This window comes from Vipera berus (assembly GCF_964194415.1).
Source record: "Vipera berus genome assembly, chromosome: 6".
In the NCBI taxonomy this organism is placed as follows: domain Eukaryota; kingdom Metazoa; phylum Chordata; class Lepidosauria; order Squamata; family Viperidae; genus Vipera; species Vipera berus.
In genome coordinates this window covers 15,607,028-15,631,733 of record NC_138208.1, presented here as the reverse complement: position 1 = coordinate 15,631,733, position 24,706 = coordinate 15,607,028, and the positions used below count along the sequence as shown (strand labels likewise).

The 24,706-nt window shown below is 39.8% G+C and overlaps 1 protein-coding gene across 2 annotated transcripts in view; it reads right to left on the bottom strand.

Moving 5' to 3' along the window:
* TBC1D22A (TBC1 domain family member 22A) overlaps nt 1–24,706 on the bottom strand; it is a 138,111-nt gene that overhangs the window by 10,567 nt on the left and 102,838 nt on the right. For both annotated transcript variants that reach the window (XM_081330153.1, XM_081330152.1), the window contains one exon: nt 10,533–10,628. In XM_081330153.1, the coding sequence (XP_081186279.1) occupies nt 10,533–10,628 (96 nt within the window). The remainder of the gene's footprint in view (nt 1–10,532; nt 10,629–24,706) is intronic.

Below are 24,706 nucleotides of genomic sequence, written 5' to 3'. Positions count from 1 at the left end.
CTGGGATGAGTAACAGGCGCTCACTCTGTTACGCGGCACTCGGGATTCGACCCGCCAAACTGCTGACCTTCTGATCGACAAACTCAGCGTCCTAACCCACTGAGCCACCGCGTCCCTTTTAGATTGAATACATATCAGCTATCTTGCTTATAGATAATATGTATTTTATTTCATAAACTGTAATATTTTAGATTTGCACTTGCACAAGTAACTAATCCACCATTATAATAGTATATGTGTTATTGATTGATTATTTATGTTAGTATCTTATTCATCTAGAGGTAGTCCTCAATTTATGATCATAATTGAGTCCAAAATTTATATTGCTAAGCAAAACATTGGTTAAGGGAGTTTGGGCCCATTTTATAACTTTTCTTGCCACATTTGTTAAATGAATCACTGCAGTTGTTAAGTTAGTAACATGGTTAAGTGAATCTGGCTTCCCCATTGATTTTGCTAATCCGAAAGTCGCAAAAGGGGATCATGTGCCTCCCCCAGACACTGCAACTGTCGTAAATATGAGTCAGTTGCCAAGGGTCTGAATTTTGATCACATGACCATGGGAATGACTCAACAGTCATAAGTGTGAAAAATGATCATAAGTCACTCTTTTAGTGCCACTGTAACTCCAAACAGTTGTAAGTCAAGGACTACCTGTACTTGAATTTTACTTGGTGCTGCATTTTTTTTTTAAAAAAAAACCTTTCGCTCCTCATCAACTGAATAAACAGTAGTTTATCATTTCAGGTACTTTATTAAAAACATCTCAAGAGGAATTTTACCAATTTTGCCCTCAGGAGTTCTACTTTTATTTCACTTTTGTCTTAAAAGATCTCCCCCACCAAGACAATCCCAGAGGACATCTCCATTCATTATGTAGTAGAACTCCTGGAGTGGATGACATCATAAACAAGCAAGTATTTGAATAAAGTAGGTTGGTTAAAATGAAATCAAGTAAGTAAGCAATGTAAGACACTTTTAACAGGGCGGTTTATCTTGGAATGAAGTGATTCATTGCTTTCTGGAGACAAAATCTGCCAGCACAGAGGGAAAGGCGACATGTATTTGCAAAGACTGCAAGAAAACATGATAGCATGTCTGCATCATCAGCAGACCATGAATCCAGTTCATTTAGGATAGCTGGAATCCTTCCAAATATAACACCGGTTCATTTATTTCTGCAGGTTCCCTGATGATAGGATTGCAGTACAGGCTGACAGGGCAAAATTGTTCTCCTGCTGAGTCATGCTGATAATTCATGTTGTTATTCTTCCACATTTACATTGCTATCACATTGCTGTATGATGGGAGTTCTGTGGTGATCAAAGCAAGTGAAGAAAAGTGGGAGATAAACTACATGTCAGAACAAATAGTGCTTGCTTCCTTATACTGCTAAGCTTGTAAGCCGCCCTGAGTCTTCGGAGAAGGGCGGGATATAAATGGAATTAAAATAAATAAATAAAATAAATAAAAATATCCTAGTTTTAAGATTTCAATTAGGTATGGTTCTATCAAGAAAAAATATTATAGGTTTAATATATTTCTCTCAAGGATTATATTATGGTTTCATAGCCTTTCTATCTCTACATAGGAAGCCATAAGCTATTATTCTTGCTAACATTAGATCAGACTTTACAGAATTATATAAAAGTAAAGATGTTTTGTTTCATGTTTTACAGCCTATCAATTATTTTAAATGGCTCTTCATAACTTTTGTGTAAGGGACGTGGTGGCTCAGTGGGTTAGGACGCTGAGCTTGTCGATCAGAAGGTCGGCAGTTTGGCGGGTCGAATCCCGAGTGCCGCGTAACAGAGTGAGCGCCTGTTACCCGTCCCAGCTTCGGCCAACCTAGCAGTTCGAAAGCACGTAAAAATGCAAGTAGAAAAATAGGGACCACTACGGTGGGAAGGTAACAGCGTTCCGTGCGCCTTTGGCGTCTAGTCATGCCGGCCACATGACCACGGAGACATCCTCGGACAAGCGCTGGCTCTTTGGCTTTGAAACGGAGATGAGCACCGGCCCCCAGAGTCGGAAACGACTAGCACGCATGTGCGGGGGAACCTTTACCTTTACCTTAACTTTTGTGTAGCTATATGAAAGGGGCTTCAAAATGATTTCCATGAACCTGATATTCTTCATTCATTTATCAGGAATACAGCAAAGAGCATTGGATGTAGAGATTGACAGCAGGCATTCTACAATCTCTAGAAACTGAAATCCTGTTTGTGGTGCTGGGGCCTCAAGAAATGTTAGAAATAGTGAAGATGGATTCAAAATCATTAACATCTGAATAGCATGAAATATGATGGACAAAAATAATATGGCTGTTAGCTGTAGCATAAATATCAAGAGTAAGCTGAGGTATAACCTATGTTTGCTAGATAACTAAAACAATCCATATAGTGTATTCAATGGATTTTTTAAATTAATGCTAATATTAATTAAATAATTAATGCTAGGGTTCACATTCAATAATTTCAGATTATTGTAGCTGTTTTCCAATTAGACCCTTATTTATGCTAGCTGTAACTTGCCCTCAAATATTAATACAAATGATTTGTTCCCTTAACAAACAGAGAAGTATGCTCCTATTTTAATTTGAAAAATCTTTTTATTACTGGCTTAGCTTATCACAAATTTACATATACTTTATTGGATTGCTTTAAAAAATATTTTTCTTGGGATTAAATTAATTTTTATATTCTGGCTCTATAAAGACATTAAAACAGTGTCCCTTCTCCCCTTTTGGAAAGAAAATCAATAAGGAACAGTGATCAAAACTGCAATTGAATAGGAATACAACTATGTCCACCAATCCTGAAACATTCACTGAGATTATACAGTATAGTAGTTCTATAATGATTCCATTTAATCACACAACAATTCAGAGATAAACAAATCTTCAACTGATATATATCAATTATACATCTCTATTTTTTCCAGTCCATTTAAATGGACTCCAGAAGATGGTAGAGGACAGGAAGGCCTGGAGAAACGTTGTCCATGGGGTCGCAATGGGTCGGACACGACTTTGCAACTAACAACAACAACAACATTTTTTCCAGTAGAGAGAAACAAAAGCGTTTTTAATGATGAAGGCATACAGCAGCCATTAAACATTTTGCATATCAGCGCTTGATTATGGATGTGATGAAAGTATGGATTATAACACAAGAGAATAAGTGTAAGTGGGTGCGCCAGCACTCTGGAACTGCTTGCCAACCAAAATCCGGATGGCCCGCCACCTCCGCACCTTCCGGCGCGACTTAAAAACTTACCTGTTCCAGCAGTCCGGCCTGGCCTGATAGCTCTAATTGGGGTCCCAGTTTGTTTTTACTATTGTTTTTCACTATTGTTCAATCTGTATACCTACCTTACTCTGTACACCGCCCCGAGTCCCTCGGGAGAAGGGCGGTTTATAAAAACAAATAAATAAATAAATAAATAAATAAATAAACTCATGATTGAAATGTTTGGGTTCTTGGTATTTTCTTCTTGTTAAGCATCTTCTGACCAAACTATCAAACAATGTATCTAGTTTTGTCATGAAATGTTGTAAGAAGTAAACCAAAGCTAGCGTACACCCACAAAATATGGATTCTAGCATGAGAAAATCACAACTATTTAAAAAATAGCTGGCAAGAAGAAAAGCTCTGAATGGATGACCCATTTATTTCACTGAAGAAAAGCTCTGAATGGATGACCCATTTATTTCACTGGGAATGATGTAACAGTCTAACTAAAAACATACAGACATATACAAAACAGCAAGAAAAGAGAGAGAGAAAAGCCTGTATTATCTACCTTTCAAAAATGTAACAAAAATTTAAAAAATTGTTATCAGTCAAAAATTAATCTATGCCTGATCCACATGCTTGTCAACTGAAGAAATATATTATAGGGAAACAACAGACACAAAACAGACTACACAGTTGGGACTATAATTATTCTTGGTTTACAACAAGGAATCTTGCTCAGAAGTTAAAGATAGGTGTACATTTTATTGACTTTTCCTTTTTATTTATTTATATACAGGAGAACCTCAAGGCTCAGTAAGGACTAGAAAACATCCTGAGCCATCCAAGGTTAAGTATCTTGTTTGTTTGTTTTTAAAAGAAGGAAAACAAAAACCAACTTTGAAAGAAAAATATTTTAAAAACCTCACATTTAGAAAATACAATAAAACAGTTTGATTAGTTTTAGATTAGTATTACTTCTTGCTAGAACTTAACTTGCTAGAAAATACTAGGACTTAAGACATATACAAATGTACTGAACTGTCAAGGGACAAAAAAGTTAAAAGGAGGCAGGAGCCATCCTTGATAATAAAATAAATTTGTATTCAATCAGTATGTGAAAGATTTTGCTTTAACAATTGTTATTCCATTATTTGGATATTTGGAAACAAAACAAACTGGGATCACTGAATTAAAATGTGTGCCTATTAATTCAGGATAATGAATGTTATTTGAATGTATTTTATCAGAATTACTATTAAAATCAGCAATCTTGCCTAGTTTAGGTGATTATTGCATTCTTGCATCATTTTCCTGTAATATTTATTGCTGAAATGCTCATAGAACTAGAGAATCCATCTAACGGAGCTGTATGTATCAATTTTCACTTCTACAATAGAAATTCTCTTTTGCTCTTCAAATCTGCTCTCAAATCTGCTCTAGTCTCTGAACCAAGTTTTAAGAACAGGCAAGGGAATGTAAGAGGAGGCTGAATCTGTCCCTCCAGTGGTTTTTATTGAATTGGCTGATGGCGGTTTTACCCCAAAGTTTTAAAAGATTACCAGTTAAAGTAGTAACTCTTTTGATATAAAAATATTTCACAAAAGTCAAACAAAAGTCATCACAGTCATCGTCCATTGATCAGACTGAATTTACAGTTAAAAACACTTTATGCAATAACTAAGTAAATGTAGACAAATTAGGAAAAAGGCATTCTAACTAAATGAGTAAAATTGAGTTGGATTCTGATGTCTGGCACAAAAATAAAATGGAATTGAGAGAGCAAAATAGGAAAAGAAGACACCACATCAGTTCGGAACAAATGTCAAAGTAAAGACCTCAAAAAAGGGTATCATATTTATTTTTTTATAATTAAGAAGAATATACTATTGAATACAGCTGTATTTGTCATGATTCTATATTACATAAAATTACGACAAATAAGTTACACTGTTATTAAAGAAGGAGAGATATAGCTTCTTTTCAAGAGAGTTGGAGAAAGCATTACCAAACTCAGTGCACTGTATTTTTTCATGACATTATTATCATTATTATCATGCCTTAGTAGTGGAATTTCATAAGGGATCTAGAAAACTTCCTTTTTGATTTCCTCTACCTTGTCATGAGTTATTTTCTGTCACAGCAAATTGTTTAAGGAAGGGGGAAAAATGAAATATCTGCACAATACTTTTCAGTTGATAGCACTTGCAGCCTTATGCCTTGAAGCATCTGAGACTCCAGTACTTTGCAGCTGTTATGCTGTGAAACATTCAACCTTCCAATATTATTACAATATTCAGATGAATGCAAAAAAGGCATCTTATTTATTTATATTCAGTAATGTACAGGTGTCATCACAATCATATGAGTGTAGATACTCACAAAAGAAAACCTTCTTTCCATTTCTAAGAATCCAGAAAAAGGGTATTTTCAGGCAATTCCAATTCTTAACTCCCTAATTATGACTTATAAACTTCAAGACTACATGCAAGAGCTATAAGTAACACCAGCTGCCTGCAATTAGTGCAGGTTCAAGTCCCACCAGGCTCAAGGTTGACTCAGCCTTCCATCCTTCCGAGGTAGGTAAAATGAGGACCCAGATTGTTGGGGGCAATTAAGCTGACTTTGTAATAATGCCGCTTGGGTGTGTGTGTGAAAGCCCTAATAAGCAGGCATATACATAGAATGAAGGCTATTGCTAAGCTTGTAAGCCGCCCTGAGTCTTCGGAGAAGGGCGGGATATAAATGGAATTAAAATAAAAATAAATAAAATAAATAAATATTCCTAGATGATCCTCTCTTGCAAAGTTCCTGAAGGTTGGAATTGATGCGGAAGCTATGTACATAGCCTTCAGGATTTGTGAAGAATAGCATTATGTCTAAAAAAATCACATATATTTTAACTTTTAAAAAAATGAACAAAATTGCTAATCATCATCCAAGCCTTCAGCAAATCCTATTCTTTTTGCCAGTAAAGAGTCTTGCAAAAGACAAAACCAAACCAGTTTGCAACGCACAATAAAACAAGGCATGCCTGTAGATAATGTAACAAATGTGATTACCTACAAGCAACAAACTATTTTTTTTAACAAAAGCTGTTTTTAAAAAATTAACATTCCTGAGCCTTTCAATTAGAGCTGTCACAGTTTCATTTGCTAAAAGTCATATGCAGATGGATGAAAAGATAATTAAACAATTTGGCATTTCATACTATCGCACAATTGATCACCAAGGAATTGTGTGTGGGCTTTCAACAAAAAAGATTCTAGATACAGATGCAAAGCTCGTTTTTTTCCTCGTTCTTTTCTGAGAAAATTATATCACCTTTCACTTGAGAAAAATATAAATGACCCAAACACCTCGATCTGTTGTAAATGTGTATAAATGACAAATGGGAATCAGAAAAATTCAGCTGCAGCTATATATACCAAAACAGATTCTAAGATCAAAACACACAAGTACTCCTTGTTTAGCAACCACAATTTAGACAAGCAACTCGGTTGCTAAGCAAAGCATTCATGAAGTAAAATGGCAACTGTGCTTATGATCCCTCTTCAGCTTGCCTTTGGATTATAAACCTGCAAAGCATGGTCATAAATGTGGGCAATGGGCACAAACGTACTTTTTTGTCACTGCTATAATTGCAAATGGTTGCTAAACGAGGCAGTCTCTAAACGAGGGCACTGGTATATTCTTTGTGGATCTTCTTGTAATCTCACATCTTACTCCAAGGTATCTATTTGGCTTCATTTTACCTTATAAACTCTTTAGCCTACCTTAGTTCATTCAAATACCACAAACAAAACTTTGAGCAAATACAATCATGTAAGGTACACTACCTCATTATTAAACATGTCTCAATTAAAAAACAGCTCTAATAGCAGCAAATCCTTTTGGCTAGCATGAATTTAATTACACATATTCTCATTTCAAACATCCAGAAAGCATTCCTGAGGCAAATTCCAAGAGCTGATCAATGACACTGCAAAGTTAATAGCACTGACCTAATCATATTAAAATATTGGACTTTCAAAGAGAATCTACGGGATCTGCATTTTATTCTACTGCTGAATACTGCAGAAAGGTAGGATTACATACCAAATGTACACTTTATGGGATTAAAATGTGAGGATCACAAATACAGTCAAACAGAGTGGGGTTGAAGATAAAATCTTTGCATAAAGCAGTGTTAGCAGAATGATCTGAACACCCTGAGGTGAATATTAGGCTATATAACTTTTCTCCTTTTTAATCCCTCTAAGGTTTTTTTTCAAGCCACTTTTTGACCCCTAAAACTCTTATAATTGCAGCTCTTTAGAGGCAAAGTGAAGTAATACGTTGGAGATATGCTTCTTGGGTTGCCATGTTACAGTGATTATCCAATTAGCTACCTGCCTGAAGTGAATAATAATGGCAGCATTTAAACAAATCGATAAAATACATCCAATCAGTCCTTGGCAGGCCCTTTGGTGTATTTTAGAAATGCACCAGCTAAGAATATAACCAGTCAAAAATATGCTTCCGCAGTTTCAGAATGAACTTTTACACTGCAAATGCTGACACATAAAACAATCTTTTAAATGAGCCCATTTAATTGGTCTAGAAAGAGAATTCTAGTTTCTGAAAGGGTAGATGGCATAAAGTTAATATAATAAAATGTTAATGCTGGCTTTGCATCTTCCCTGAAGGCAACTTTAAGCCACAAAAGGCAACAGTTCACTTACAGCAGTCACATATATTCCACAAAGCTGCCAGATAGTTTTTTTTTTAAAAAAAAAACACGTTTTCTATAAAGAACTTTAGAACTAATTGTGCTTAACAGCTACATGGATCAACCATGACATCCTGTACCCTGACAGACCACTGAAGCTACTGCTAATGATGGAAAAATATTTTATAAACTAAATAGCTCCATCACATCCTTCACCAATTTGAATTGCTATCTGGATTCCAAACTCTTCATACTCGTGTCATGATGTTTAGCTTGCTCTTCTCTTTTTCTTAGAGCATCAACTTCTGATATTTAAGGATAGATGAAGAATTTACAACGCAGTGTTGGAAGTAAAGTTTGGCACTGTGAAAACACAGGCGAGAGACTAAATCTAGGTGGCCACAGTGATGGCTCCACGGTGACAACTGGAAGTTTCTGTTGAGTTGAGTGAGAGGTTGAACATTTGCATGAAAGCCAGCAAGGAACAATGAAGGCACACACACCCCAGACCCCATTGCTAGCAGAACTGGTCCAGCACCATCGCCCTGCATTGATCCCACCTCTTTCCCATTCATAGGGTTTCCTCTCCACCAGTGTCCCATGAGGATGGGAAAGCAAAGCCATCACAATTTTGCTCTCACAACTCATGAGAATGTTTGTAAAACAACTGGCTCAGCTCATCAGCAGAGTTTTAAATTAGGAATGGAAGGGGAGGGTGACCAATCTTTAAGGCCAAACCCCAAGCATAAACCCCAACGCAACAAATCAGACAATGAGGAAGGGAGTCTTGAGAAGGAAGGGGGACTCAGATATAAATCAGGAGATGTAGGAAGCAAACAGGGAAGTCCTAGTACATGAGGGCAGGTATGATATTGTATCATTACCAAAATTTGGTGGGATGCAACCCTTGATTGGAACTTAATTGCTAGAAGGATATAAATCATTCAAAACAAATCGACCCAACAAAAGAGGAGGAGGGGTTGCATTGTAAGTAAGGAATCACTATATGTCTACAGAAATACACAATGCCAGGGATGAAAGCCCTCTTGAATGCATTTGGGTGAATATTAGACAAAAAAAAAGAAATGACATTGCTATAGGTATATACTACAGCCCTCCCCCCCACCAACCAGAGGAAATAGATGAACTATTTGCTATTCAGTTAAATAAGGAGTGCAGGAAACACACCGCTGTAGTAATGGGGGCCTTTAACTATCCTGACATCAACTTTGAGACAAAATCTGCACCAGGCTCCTGTTGTGCCTAGCTGACAACTTTGTCAACCAAAAGGTAGAGGAGGGAAATAAGGGATCACCTATACTGGACTTAATTCTTACTAACAGGGATCAAATGATACAAGAGGTGGAAGTTGCAGGAACCTTATGAGAGAGTGACCATGTCACACTATGACATGGTCATAGTATTCAACATAATGCAGCCAGAGGCCATTGAACAAAGTCAAACTAGTGTTCTAGACTTTAAGAGAGCTGACTTCGACAAACTAAGACAAAAACGGATGGAAATCCTAAAGGGAAAAACAACTCAAGATGCTTGGGAAGCTCTGAAAAACAAGATTATTAAAACAATCAAACACAATATCACAGAGAAAGAAAAAAAGAGAGACCCCCGGATGAAACCAGCAAAGTTGAACAAAGAATTCTCTGACAAACCGAGGGACAAAAAGAACAAGTATAAAATAGAAAATAGCTATTTCAAAATTATATTTCTCCTTAAGGTAAAGGTAAAGGTTCCCCCACACATGCGTGCTAGTCGTTTCCGACTCTAGGGGCCGGTGCTCATCTCCGTTTCAAAGCCGAAGAGCCAGCGCTTGTCCGAGGACATCTCTGTGGTCATGTGGCCGGCATGACTAGACACCAAAGGCGCACGGAATGCTGTTACCTTCCCACCGGAGTGGTCCCTATTTTTCTACTTGCATTTTTACGTGCTTTCGAACTGCTAGGTTGGCAGAAGCTGGGATGAGTAACAGGCGCTCACTCTGTTACGCGGCACTCGGGATTCGACCCGCCAAACTGCCGACCTTCTGATCGACAAGCTCAGCGTCCTAACCCACTGAGCCACCGCGGATACACGGAAAAACGGATACTTTGGGAAAATAAAAACAGGCATTCTCTGCCTACAAAGGGCACATCACTCTCTGGGCTCCATTTAAACACGATTAGATATTTTTCCTTTATCTTCCCATGTGGCCAGGTTAATTAGTTTTTACCAATTATCAAAACTCTTTTCCCTCTGCTTAATTTCTTTTCAACATGAAAGTTGCTATGCTGGAATTGTATCAAATGAAGTTTGCCTACTCCTGGTGGCCGGATTTTTTTTTTTTTGTCAAACCATCTTGATGTTGCCCCATCTAAAACAAGGAGATGGACAAATGGAAAAATATTCAGCTGCAACTTTGTACTTTCCTTTCATTTTAAACTCAGCAAGAGAAATATGGAAAAACATCCAAATGTATCCAAGGCTGTTGAAACCCAGTAAAAGTGGAAGTCTTTTGCTACTAATGAAGGTATTTTTTAAAAAAAATAAAATGTAATATCCTTTTTTAATAAAAAAAATGTTTTATTTACTTGGAAGTCTTTTTCTTCAAGGATTTCCTTTTTCCATCTGACAAGGAAGGCAGCACAGACATACAGGTGGAAGTGGGAAAAACCTTCTGGTTCAGACTGTTGAAAGAAAGCACAAATATATTCAACATAAAAATACATTTGAGTAGATAACTCAGTACTGTTCAGAAAGTCTTTTTGTTGTTTTCCTCATTTTTAAAATGTAAATTGTCATAATTAATTAGCAAATCAGATTTCAAATAAAAGTTGTTTTTTCATTTGTGTAGAGAAAATAGGAATAAATAAAACAATACTAACCAAGAATGACTAGCTTACGCAAGTATATAAAAAGCATAATGTCCGCCAATAAACTTTGTTGTTGAAAATCAAAAAAACCATCTGGCTTCAACTTGATTAAATAAAACTGCTGTCATTCTTCTTCATGGGCAAGTTTTGCTAGGGGCGAGTCAATGGCCTTCAGTAGTTCTTCCTTAGCTTTGATGACTTCTGAAGCAATGCATTGTTCTATACCAGGGGTAGGCAACCTTGGCTCTTTTATGACTCGTGGACTTCAACTCCCAGAATTCCTGAGCCAGGTATGCTGGCTGAGGAATTCTGGGAGTTGAAGTCCACGAGTCATAAAAGAGCCAAGGTTGCCTACCCCTTTTCTATACCATCTGCCCTATTTTGCACTACATTTTGGCTGCATTCTTCCCTGGTAAGAAAAACTACATAATGTAGTTTGGGGAGGAGATATCTTAGAAGATATCTTAGATATCCTATGAACATGAGCTTGCTGGGAAAGATCATTACAATTTCTAGAGTTGGGAGTGATCAATTTGACAATACGTTCATAATCAAGTTATGACCAGGAAATTATATGTCAGAAGGATTTACTCTTTGAGAGTAAAAAAGGGCATGTCTTATCCAGAAGTCACATCTCACAAACAACTCAAAATGAAAAAAAAAGTTCTAAAAGAATCCCTAATGATTAATCAGTCACTACTATTGTTGCAGGAGGAAGATGGGGAATTAAAAAAAAAGACTGCTCGAGGAATCTGCCACTTGCAAGAACGTTAAACTATTTTGGACTTTTCTATAAAATACAGTAAGTACAGGAGTCTTAGTTTCAGCCAAAGAGATCTGAGGCTATCTGGGTCTAAAATTAATTCCTCCGTAAACCTAACCATTGTCTTGAGTTTGACAGTTCATACAACACAATTCCTATCCCAATGTCTGACCCAGTTATAAACATAACATCTACAGATGTGTAGATGACCCAATTCAAATGGAACCTAACACCTCTTCAGAGTATAAGGCAAAGACTTTGGGAAGAATTAAGCCATGGCTAAAGGGTTTGCAGAAAAACAAATAATAAACCATCCAAACCATAGAGAAACAGACTTTTTAATTACTGTTACACCCAACAAAACTGACAGGAGACTCAGAGCAAAAAGAAAAGCATAATTTTTCAGAATTTCAAGGTGACTGTGTAAGATGGCTTAAAATGGATTTTTGATCTCATCTAGTAAATCTTTTATATTCTTGGGAGCAAGAAAAAGAAGAAATCATTCTTTTAAGTCTTAATCCAACACCATCTGGCAAAAAAGTAAAAGAAACTGAGCAAAACTTTCTGAGAAACTTTGAATAATCCTTTATGCAAAGGCCTAAATACCATTCTCTATACAAGCTGTATCAAAGTTTTTTTTTCCTCTAAGAAAGGGAAATAAAATAGTGAACTATGCCAAAGATCTAAATTTATTCTTGATATTTTCTTTTTTTGCATTGTTTTTCAGTACCGTTTGCCTAGGCTCTTTTAAATTAAATCAAATAGGCTTAAGCATTCAGTTCATTAAAGGAAAATGCATATTCCCTTTAGATCTGAGAATTCATCATAGTTCAGAGATAAAACTAGGGTATAAAGTATTTCAAATGGATAGTCTTGGACAGTTTTGAAAATTGAGCAAAGCACCTAATGCATAATTGCCTCTCCTAACACCTGCTACCTATTATAACTTTCCATTTGCAGCCCTTGAAGTTACAAGCAGATTCATCTTTAAATATATAAAATGGCAGGCCCAATAGCTAAAAGCTGCTTGGAAATCAAATATAAACAATGACCTTGATTTAAATATTTTAGCAAAAGATCTTAAAAACAGATGTACAGCCTTCCAGAAGACTTATTCTGAACATATTAGGCGTGACTCTGAGTGCATCACCACAGAACTATCTGTCATCATCAATAAAAATCATTTAGACGGTTAACACCACAAATATCGCATTGCCTTGCAAAATGTTTAGCGCTCCCCTGGATGAAATCGAACCCATTATTTCAGACTTTGCCCTCAAAAATCTCATGAATTAGTCATGAATCTAACTTGAGAGACAGAAGGAAGTATAGCAGAACATATTATGTTATTACACCGCACCCCACCACTTCAAAAGGAAATGTTATTATGACGCTTAATGTTATATTGGTTCATAATTGCCATGAAACCTAACTGTTATATCAAAAATTTGCAGACTAGTTTAAAGGGTCAATTAGCAATTGCAGTAAAACATATATTCGTTGATTTTCCCTTTTCTAGAAAAATAAAAATTTCAGATCTCAATACAAACATCTTAACAACAAACAATATTCTGATTCCTTTCTAGAATTCTTTACGCATTGTGCTACTAAAGTCTAACTATACCTCCTTGGAACAATAGGAGTTGTTTTAGGTAACTTGAAGTAGTTGTAGGGGAAGTTGTTTTGAAGACTTCCTGAGGACAGGGTTGTTTTGAAAATAGTTTAGGTGAGTGGGTTACAAAAAGAAATAGTGCAAAGGAAATAGTAAAATGGGTTTTAGGTGGAAGGTACCAATTGGCTCTCCCTTGTCATGGGCTATCAAATTCTGCCCATGCACTCACTCCAATCATATCTCAGACCCTTTGCTGGTATGTCGACTTCTGACTGTGCAATTATGTCACCTGGAGAAAAAAAACATATCAGAACTGCAGATCAAAAAAACCCTCTTGTGCTTAGGAGCTACAAGGAAGTGAATAGTAAGCACAAGAAAGGGTTGAGGAGTCCTCTCTACCTTATTTTGAACCATTCAGACATTTCCTAAAGGAATAAAGATCTAAAAGTCGTGATAGAAGATTGCAGCAGTTCTTTTCAAGAAAAACAAAAGTCCATTGTTTCAAAAGCTGATAGCCCCCATCTTTTAGGCTTCAACTCTAGAACCATAGTGAAAATCGGCTATGATCACGGATGACTAAGTTGCAGCAGATAGCAGGTTACCTATTCCTACATTATTTAAATTAGATTTCAGAAGGAGAAAATGTAAGTTTCCTTAGTATTATCTCTCTTACTGAAATATACAATATATTATCTGCAAATTCCTTTGAAGTGCATCTTCTGCAATGTCCAGGTAACTTAAGCAACAGAAGGGGATATCCATAAAAGAAACAGCCAATTGCTAAAACTCTTTTTCTATAATAGGGGCAGTCATCTGTAATTTTCTTAAAAAGCTTTTCCAATGCTTCTCTTTGACTACAACCAGCTTCATGTTTCACGCTAGAGAATAAACACCAAGGATTCAATAGTCCTGCTATGCCACTACAGTCACCTAGCTGGACGAGCAACCAGTTAATTCGATTAAAGGCCTCCCTTCACTTTCATAATATAAACTCCTGATTGACAAAATAAACAGATGAACTATTATCTTTTCGTCATTCCCCATTTTCATTAAGAAAGCCAAGCAGAAAGAAATGGTGGACAATAGAACTGTTTTCCCCTACTAGAACTATTATAGGAACAGCTAGAAATTAGTAAGGCATTAATTCCACTCCCTCTGCAAATTTAGCTATGAGCTTCCCTGTTTAATACCAGGTGCAATTCTGCCTGCCAAATATACAGACCAATAATAAGTACAATGTGTAACAAATGAGCAATTGATAGTAAGTAAGAACTGATAGGGGACTTGGGAATATCAAACGCTGACCAACAAAGCTGTTAAGACTGAATATTTTTTTTTCTTTTATATTTTTGCAACTGCATTAACAATTGCAGTCTAAACAGACTTAAAATAGCTGGATGTTATTAGGAGCCACCCATCTTTTACAGCAACTTCTGTAATCTGACTCCTTCCAATTGGGTTGGATTACACATCCCAACATTCTGAGGCAGAATCTCTTTGAACTTAATTCAAATGAAGTAGTCCAGAAATCCTGAGATGATTTTGATTCTTGATGACTGGATACAATCACCGCTTTACTGCATCTTGCAATTCCGCAAGCTAAAAAGTCCTCTGAAATGGATCAACTGCAGACCAATTTAGGAATTATAAGAATTTATCAGCTGAAGAAACTTTTTGACAGCCTATGGGTATATTCTCTCAGGATTAAGCTTCGGGATTTACATGTTCCCTTGAGCCAAGACAAAGAGAAACACTGATGGCACCTTCATATGCTATCTCAGAGGTCTCCAACATTTTGAGCACCAGGGACCGGTTCCATGGACAGAGGATTTTCTGCAGACCGGAGGGGACATGGTTTCAGGTACTGCTTGCATCCCGCGGATGGGGTTTTGCTTGTTTGCACGGACCGGTTTCTGGCATGCTGTGCTGTTCCACAGACCGGGGATTGAGGCCCCCTGTGTTATCTGATCCTAATGACATACATTCCAACCCCCCTCCATGGGATTCATATATGCAACTCTCTCCACCTACTTCAGAGCTGCAGATCACATGAAACAGAAGCTGAAACAGTGGAAAGAGGGAGGTATTCTGTCAGGCATTTGTATTTTGAGTAGGCAGCTCCTGTTAGAGCAACTTGAAGGCACAAGCTTCTCTTTCTAAAGCAGATTGGCCTGGATAGAGGCCCAATTGCTCTTAGTGATAAGCCAGCAAGCCTAGAAGACAAAACTCTAAACCAGGCTTCGGTGAAGTGGTTTCTATAGGACCCAGAATTGCTAACTGACACCTAAGACCTGCCAAATTAAATAATTACAATCAATCCGAAGGAGTAATCATATATGCTCCCAGTTTTAAATGGTTCCTAACCCACGATGAAAGCTTTCCCGGAAACATAGGTCTGAGACTGGCTGGTGTCTGACTGTCAGGTATGGGACTTGTTAACATTTGCGTGATTTGAATACGATTGCATTTACATTCATGATGGATTTTAATTAGTTTTATTATAATCATAGATCAATATTTATCAGGCATCGTTAGGTAGGAAAAAAACTGTTTACAAGTAGTTATTGATATTAAACTATTTTCACCTTGCCTACTTCAAAGACATCCATTTCACCTGTTAGTTAAAGTAGCCGAGGGTTGTTCTTCTGAAATCAATTTCTATGTAACAGCAATCTATGCTTCCTTTTTACACTGGGAAAGGCACATTGAAGTTCACCCATTCTAATTTTAATGGAATTGTTTGAGGGAGAAAAAGAACAACGTAACAGAACAATACATCCGTGAGATTAAACACAGATCACTTTTGTCATCATTTGTTACTGTACAAAAGACTGACAGCAGCATCTGTAGATGAAATAAAACTAAGTGTGGCATCGTTATGCCTTTTGAACTAAAGGTCAAACAACTCCAAGTAGATTTTTTAAAAGAACACAATCAGCATTCCACGCTGTGGCATAATTCCTTACCCTAAAACCACAATTTCATAACTGATTGCAGATTCCAGAGACTCTGCTGAGAGATGAACTCCAACAGGATAATCCTTACTTTGAATTGTTGTCTCAGTTACCTAGCACCACTTTAAAAATTAATACTCAGGTTTCTTTGTTCTTCCCTTTTTTGCCTTTTCTGTTTGTTTGTTTTTATGTTTAAGCTTTTTCAGGTGAAGAGTAGATATCCTTTAAATAGACAAACACAGATTTTATGGGATAATGAACTTCAAAACTAACGTTTTGTTTTTTTAATAGGTACCTGAATTATTTTTCTAAAGAAAATATCACTATCATCCTTAGTAAACATAGCTCTTGCAAAAGCTTCAGTATGCATGGATATAAGTTTTTATATAAATTCTTTTCAGTGGAATTTTTCTAATACCATAAGACAGAATATTCTTGCATTAAAAAAAAACTTTGAATCAAATTTTCAAGGAAGGAATGTAAGTGACTTTAATCTAAAAGTATGATCTCTGTGAAAGTCTTTGAAACGACATGGTTGCCAATCAGGAATGTACTTCAACTTAACGGGAAGCCTGAATGTGGCACATTTGAGGCATTTCAGTTATTTTTGACTGACTTGGCTTTTTACTCTGTCAAAAAGCACAATTTACCTCAGTAATATATCATGCTCTCGATTACAATGGCAATGAGTGCACTACTGGAAGAGCTGAAGAGCCAGATTTTTAAGGGGGGGGGTTTTCCTCCATGTTGTGTGATGGGATGTTAGATTAGGCTACACAGTAGATTGGGCAATTCTTGCATTACCCTATTTGATAACATGGATCTACAGTTCTGTCAGGCCTTCAAAGTAGGCCAGATCAAAAAATAGGCACCCAAGGGAATTCTAGGGATGCTACTTTACTGATGTACAATATCACAACAGAAATATGAAAGACCGTTCAATCTTGTTCCATCTTATTCCAACAAAAGCAAGGCAAGGTTATTTTGAGTTTCTTTCTCATAATTGCTTCAATCATTGGACTGTGTACAACTTACAATCACAATTGAGCCCAAATTTTCTGTTGTTAAGTGACACATTTGTTAAGTGAGTTTTGCCCCATTTTACGACCTTTCTTGCCACAGTTAAGTAAATCAGTGCAGTTGATAAGTTACCGTATATACTTGAGTATAAGCCGACTCGAGTATAAGCCGAGACCCCCAATTTTACCCCCAAAAACTGGTAAAAGTTATTGACTCGAGTATAAGCCGAGGCTGGGAAATGCAGCAGCTGGAGGCTGGATCCCCCGAAAGACGTCTCTGCTGAGATGAGAGAACGGGGTGGCAAGCCGCCGAGAGAATGGGGCGGTGGAGTGCTCTGCCGAGAGAATGGGGCGGCTTGCTGTTCTCTCGGTGCAGCACGGCAGAGGCTGGATCTCGCGAAAGAAGTCTCCGCTGAGCGAGAGAATGAGGCGTCTCAGCGCCCATTTTCTCGGTGAAGACTTCTTTCGGGGGATGCAGCTTCTGCCGCCCCTTTCTCTCAGCTGCCCAGTGGAACAGCTTGCCACCAGAAATCAAGAGTGCTCCATCACTGGAGGTTTTTAAGAAGAGACTGGACATTCACCTGTCTGAGATGGTATCGGTCAGTGGTGGCGAAACTTTTAGAGACCGAGTGCCCAAACCGCAAGCCAAAACCCACTTGTTTATCACAAAGTGCCAAGGCAGCATCGGCATTCTGGTGCCCTCAGGGGAGGGGACAGGGAGGCGCCTCTGAGTGCCGCCTCTGGCACGAAAAAAAAGGGGGAGCAAAAAATGGGCCACCGTACCGCAAGGCACAAAAATGCCAACCGCCGCGCCGCAGGGTGCAGATACAAGGCACCGCACCACGTGAGAACGGGGCTGGGCTAGTGAGTATCACGCAGGCACTAGCCCCGCCCCCTTTGCAGCATGTGCCTGCTCGTGGCCCCGTGCGCGCATGCACGCATGTAAAATGCTTCCCCCTCCCTTTTCTTCCAGTCCACCAACCGACAAGGACCTGCTGCTGGCAGCGGTGGTGGCGCACGTGCCAACAGAGAGGGCTCTGAGTGCCACCTCTGGCAGGCGTGCCATAGGTTCACCACCACTGGTATAGGTCCTCCTGCTTGAGCAAGGGGCTGGACTAGAAGACCTCCAAGGTCCCTTCCAGCTCTATTCTATTCTATTCTATTCTATTCTATTCTATTCTATTCTATTCTATTCTATTCTATTCTATTCACTTTCTATATTTCTATTCTATTCTATTCTATTCCATTCACTTTCTATATTTCTATTCTATTCTATTCTATTCTATTCACTTTCTATATTTCTATTCTTCTATTCTATTCTATTCTATTCTATTCACTTTCTATATTTCTATTCTATTCTATTCTATTCCATTCACTTTCTATATTTCTATTCTATTCTATTCTATTCTATTCTATTCTATTCTATTCTATTCTATTCTATTCACTTTCTATATTTCTATTCTACTATTCTATTCCATTCACTTTCTATATTTCTATTCTATTCTATTCTATTCTATTCTATTCTATTCTATTCTATTCCATTCACTTTCTATATTTCTATTCTATTCTATTCTATTCTATTCTATTCTATTCTATTCTATTCTATTCTATTCTATTCCATTCACTTTCTATATTTCTATTCTATTCTATTCTATTCTATTCTATTCTATTCTATTCTATTCTATTCTATTCTATTCCATTCACTTTCTATATTTCTATTCTATTCTATTCTATTCTGTTCTGTTCTGTTCTACGTTCTGTTCCATTCCATTCCATATTTTCTATTCCATTCTGTTCCACTGTCAGAGCCCATCGGAGGCAACCCAGTCAGCCCAAACAGGAGTTACACTAAGGCTACGCAGCCTCTCCTCTCAACCTGAACCCCTCCTTACCTTTCCTTTTATCTGCATCCTATTTTTAACTGCCGGCTCTGCCCTGCCCTATTTTGTCCTTGAGCACTCGTGAGCTCATCAAGAACAGAAGGTAACCGTGGGGGGAAAGGCAGGGCAAGATCTGCAAGATCCCCATTTGCATTTGACTTTGCCATCCCATCTGGTTCGAGATAACACACCACACACACACACACAGAGAGAGAGAGAGAGAGAGAGAGAGAGAGAGAGAGAGAGAGAGAGAGAGAGAGAGAGAGAGAGAGAGAGAGAGAGAGAGAGAGAGAGAGAGAGGATGAGGATGAGGATGAACGAATTTTGCAGCTGCTTCTTTAAAAGCTCTCTTCTCTCAGGGATGCCCGAGATAGTGAATTGCAAGCAGAAATGAATTTCTCCTTCCGTTTCTGATCCGCGCAAACACCCAAGCGTGAACGCCATCGCCTGATAGCTTGGGTGCCTGTTCAATTCGTTTGCGAGAGAGAGAGAGAGAGAGAGAGAGAGAGAGAGAGAGAGAGAGAGAGAGAGAGAGAGAGAGAGAGAGAGGATGAGGATGAGGATGAGGATGAACGAATTTTGCAGCGCGTTTGCTTTCAGCTTTCAATGAAGAAGGGAATGTTCTCCACTTCTCGCCTCAACTTTTTCTTTCCTCAGGAACCAGAGGCAAGGGCTTTCTGTTTGTTTGTTTGTTTGTTTTACCACGAGTTGACAGTTGGGCAGAAACCAGAGGGGGGAAAAAAAGAATTTCGGGCTTCGTGGGAACCGAGGAAGCAAAACAAGATGCAAAGTCTAAAATCTATAGGCTCATAAACCACCCCGGTTTCTTGAAACAAACCGGGATTTCTCTACCCCAACCTTGAAACCATGGATCGAGTGAATCTCTTTACCGAAGAATGTGATGAACGGGAGAAGGTGAGTCTTCGCCGAGAAAATCTCAGCGCCCATTTTCTCGGCGAAGACTTCTTTCGGGGGATGCAGCTTCTGCCGCCCCTTTCTGTCAGCTGCCCAGCTGAGAGAAGGGGGTGACAGAGGCTGGATCCCCCGAAACAAGTCTCCGCTGAGACGAGAGAACAAGGCGTTTCTTTCTCCCCCCCCCCGCTTTTGCCGCTTTTGTGTGTGCGTGTGTGTGTGTGTGTGTGTGTGTGTGTGTGGCCCATCTACAAAGCTGCCGAGGAAGGAGAAGCAGGATACTGGTTGGGGGGGGGAGCGGCAAAAGCGGGGGGGGGAGAGAAACGGCTCCGCCTTTGGTTCCCCCTCCTAAAGCACAGGGGCGCTAGAGAAAGTTTGGAGTTGGGTAAGGAAGCGCAAAATTCAGGAAGAAAAGCGGGGCGGCGGGCAAACGGGAGACCTGTACAAGGGGGAAGGGGAACTCTCTGCTTTTGTGTGTGCGTGTGTGTGTGTGTGTGTGTGGCCCATCTGCAAAGCTGCCGAGGAAGGAGAAGCGGGATACTGGTTGGGTGGGGGAGCGGCAAAAGCGGGGGGGGGGAGAGAGAAACGGCTCCGCCTTTGGTTCCCCCTCCTAAAGCACAGGGGCGCTAGAGAAAGTTTGGAGTTGGGTAAGGAAGGGCAAAATTCAGGAAGAAAAGCGGGGCGGCGGGCGAACGGGAGACCTGTACAAGGGGGAAGGGGAACTCTCTGCTTTTGTGCGTGCGTGCGTGTGTGTGTCCCATCTGCAAAGCTGCCGAGCAAGGAGAAGCGGGATACTGGTTGGGTGGAGGAGGCAGTGGCGGCGGCGGAGGCGGCCGCAGCACCGGCAGCCTTCCACTTTTGCCGCTTTTGTGTGTGCGTGTGTGTGTGTGGCCCATCTGCAAAGCTGCCGAGGAAGGAGAAGTGGAGGAGGCAGTGGCGGCGGCCGCAGCACCGGCAGCCTTCCGCTTTTGCCGTCTTTGTGTGTCTCCTTCCTCGGCAGCTTTGCAGATGGGACACACACACACACACACACACACACGCACACACAAAAGCGGCAAAAGCGGAAGGCTGCCGGTGCTGCGGCCACCTCCGCCGCCACTGCCTCCTCCACTTCTCCTTCCTCGGCAGCTTTGCAGATGGGACACACACACACACACACACACACACACACACACACACAAAAGCGGCAAAAGCGGAAGGCTGCCGGTGCTGCGGCCGCCTCCGCCGCCGCCACTGCCTCCTCCACCCAACCAGTATCCCGCTTCTCCTTCCTCGGCAGCTTTGCAGATGGGACACACACACACACACACACACACACACACACACACAAAAAGCAGAGAGTTCCCCTTCCCCCTTGTACAGGTCTCCCGTTCGCCCACCGCCCCGCTTTTCTTCCTGAATTTTGCGCTTCCTTACCCAACTCCAAACTTTCTCTAGCGCCCCTGTGCTTTAGGAGGGGGAACCAAAGGCGGAGCCGTTTCTCTCTCCCCCCCCGCTTTTGCCGCTCCCCCACCCAACCAGTATCCCGCTTCTCCTTCCTCGGCAGCTTTGTAGATGGGCCACACACACACACACACACACACACACACACACACGCACACACAAAAGCAGAGAGTTCCCCTTCCCCCTTGTACAGGAATGAAAGGCCCCCCGAAGGAAGCCCAGCCTCTTCACCGCACCGATCCGCTGAGGAGGAAAAAAGCTTATTTCTATTGCCACGTGCAAACTAAATTAAAACAACTTGGGAAGCTCGCCCATGGGCTGCATTTAGAAGGATTTGGGGGCTTTTGTGATTTGCTTCGCCTACAAGTGCCTTAACCACGACTAGCCCATGGCTCCAATTCAACAAAAAACGCTCTCTCGGTGCCTTCCAGATGCGCGAAGGTCACCCTGACTACAACCAGCCTGGGATTTGGAAAGGCTTCCCAGGTTATTGGGACAGACTGGCTTGAATACTTGGGGTAACATTTTTCAGGAGGAGGATCCTTATGTCCACCCCAATAGGGCATCTTCCCCTCACAAATCTTCCCTTCCCTTCCCTTCCAAGCGGGAGCCCCGCAGCAAATGACCAGCGTTTGGACAGCGTGTGAATGGGCGAGCGTCGCCGTCCCCAAACAATGCAATTCCTTGCAGCGATGCGGACAAGAGGGAAAGGAAGCCCAGCGGCCAGACTGCGCTCCCGCCCTGCCTCCCCAAGGGCTCCTAATGGCTTGCTGCCCCGCGTGAGCCCGCTGGCTGACGCTGGCTCGTCTCTCTCTCTCTCTTCTTTCCTCCCTCCCTCGGTCTCCCCGTCCCCCTTTTCCGGCTCAGCCCCACATCACCAGGAGACCAAAACGGGGACATCATGGCAGAGCGGAGGAGACACAGGAAGCGGATCCAGGTACCGGGCTGGCTTATCTCCTCCCTCTTTTCGCAACCGCTCTGCGGGATGACTTTCCCTTTTCCTTCTGGCTCACCCCCCCCTCCCCCGCCCGGTCACCCTTCCCTCCCTCCTCCCCCTCCGCCTCCTCCGAGGCCGCTGCCAGTCAGCATCTCTCCTACAGTTTTTGCGGCTTTTCCGTCGCCCCCGCCGCCGCTCCCCCTTCCCCGCAGAGCCGGCCGCATCCAGCGCCTTCTTCCTCTGGAGGGAAGCACCGAAGCCTCGGCCGCGCGCAAGTCCTCAGTAAAAAATTTTTTGTTGACTGGAGTATAAGCCGAAGTGGAGTTTTTCAGCCCAAAAAGTGGGCTGAAAAATTCGGCTTATACTCAAGTATATACGGTAATAACCTGGTTGTTAAGTGAATCTGGCTTCCCCATTGACTTTGCTTGTCAGAAGGTCGCAAAAGGGGACATGACCTTGGGACACAGCAATGGTCATAAGTATGAACCAGTTGCCAAGGGTCTGAATTTTGAGCACATGATCATGGGGATGCTACAAAGGTCGTAACTGTGAAAAACAGTCATAAGTAACATTTTTCAGTGCCATTGCAACTTTGAACGGTCACTAAACAAACAGTTTTAATCACTTCTTCAGGTCCCTCCTTAATTACCCTTTCATGCCTTCTCTAAGATCATCTAGAATTTCTTTACAGGCTGGCTGCATACTTATCCAATGCATGTGGATAAAAAATAGGTCTATACACACTTATTTGGAATTAAATTGCAATGAATGCAATGGAGCTTGCTTCTTATCCTACAGTACCATTATGAGATTGTTCTAGGACAGGGATAGGCAAAGAGCCAAGTTTGCCTACCCCTGTTCTAGGAGAATAGAATAATAACTTTTATTGTCACTTTGAATGTACACTAGTCAACATTCATTAAAATGAAATTTCATTGCATTCAGCTCTCAAAGGGTCACCACCTCCGATATACACTACATAAATATGACAAAAATACAGAATTATGCATATACCCACATATATTATATGGCACAGAGAAACAACAGTCTAGTTCAAGTTATGTATACATGTGTATGGCGAGAAAAACGAGAAAAACCTAGTTTATATTTAGAATAAACTTTATATCTTTGAATTCACCATCAATTTAATTTGGAATATTAAAATGTAGAAAAATTCCTCAGCTATTCTTCCCATGCACATGTATTGGGGTCATGCAGGACATACAGAAATACAATATACAAGTTGATGTTGTTTAATCTATATTCACATATTGTTTCGGGTTATCTCCTTATTTGGGACATGCCAATCCTGAATTTTAGATGGTTCTTTAAGAGTCACACTTAAACCAAATCCTGATGTAAGTAAAGTATTTGAGAATTTGTTCAAAGCCTTTTAGTAAATATGATTTTACTGATCTTTTAAAGTATATCCACAATAATATCCAAATAAATACATCAACCTATGTTTTGCTGTAAAGTTTTACCAAAAAGAAATGTGCACTTCTTCAAAATTCTTTTGACAAGAGATGTGATATAGAAATGTTAAGTGAAAAAATTTATTTATATACATTTACATATATTTACATTTAAATATATTACTAAAAGTTATATCACCATTATATTACTAAATAAAATATTATTGACCAGGCTAATACAGCAAAGAATAACTTTCCAAAAATGGTATTAGATCTACCACAGAGACAGTGGAAATATAGGAACTAGGCAGCCTGCAAATTGTAAAATATATTAAGAAAATATTCAAAACAGATTTTATATACAGTATTCATTGTTTTGTCTCCTTAATTTCTTCTAAGGGAAAAAATCAAGACAAATGCAACTTACACATTGTCTTCAAAACATGCATGATTGGAATATACAAGTTGATGTTGTTTAATATATAGTAAGTAATGTACTAATTTAAGGTTGGTTAAAGAGAATATTACTGGAAGAAGAGAAAATCAAAGAAAGCTACTATGTGGATTATGGAATTATAGAAATTATTTTTTATGGATTGTTTTTAAATGTAAACCCAGACAATACGCTGTTTACCAAATATTAAGGTTACATGTTAAAAAAAACCTCAATAAAATATATTAAAAAGAAAAAAAAGAAATGTGTTGAGAAAAAAAGACACACATTAACTGCCAAAGATTTGGAGAAGAATCAAACGTGAAGCTACCAGGAACCCATTATCCTCCAGTGCTGTCATACTCAAGAACTGCAACCTACCTGGAGTGCCCAGAAATACAAAGTGTTCAGTGCTCAGAGACATGGCCAAGGAGAGGAAGGCTGAAACCCAACCACCACTGAACAGGACACATGTTAAAATGGCAAGATTGGGCCAAGAAATATCTGAAGACAGATTTTTCAAA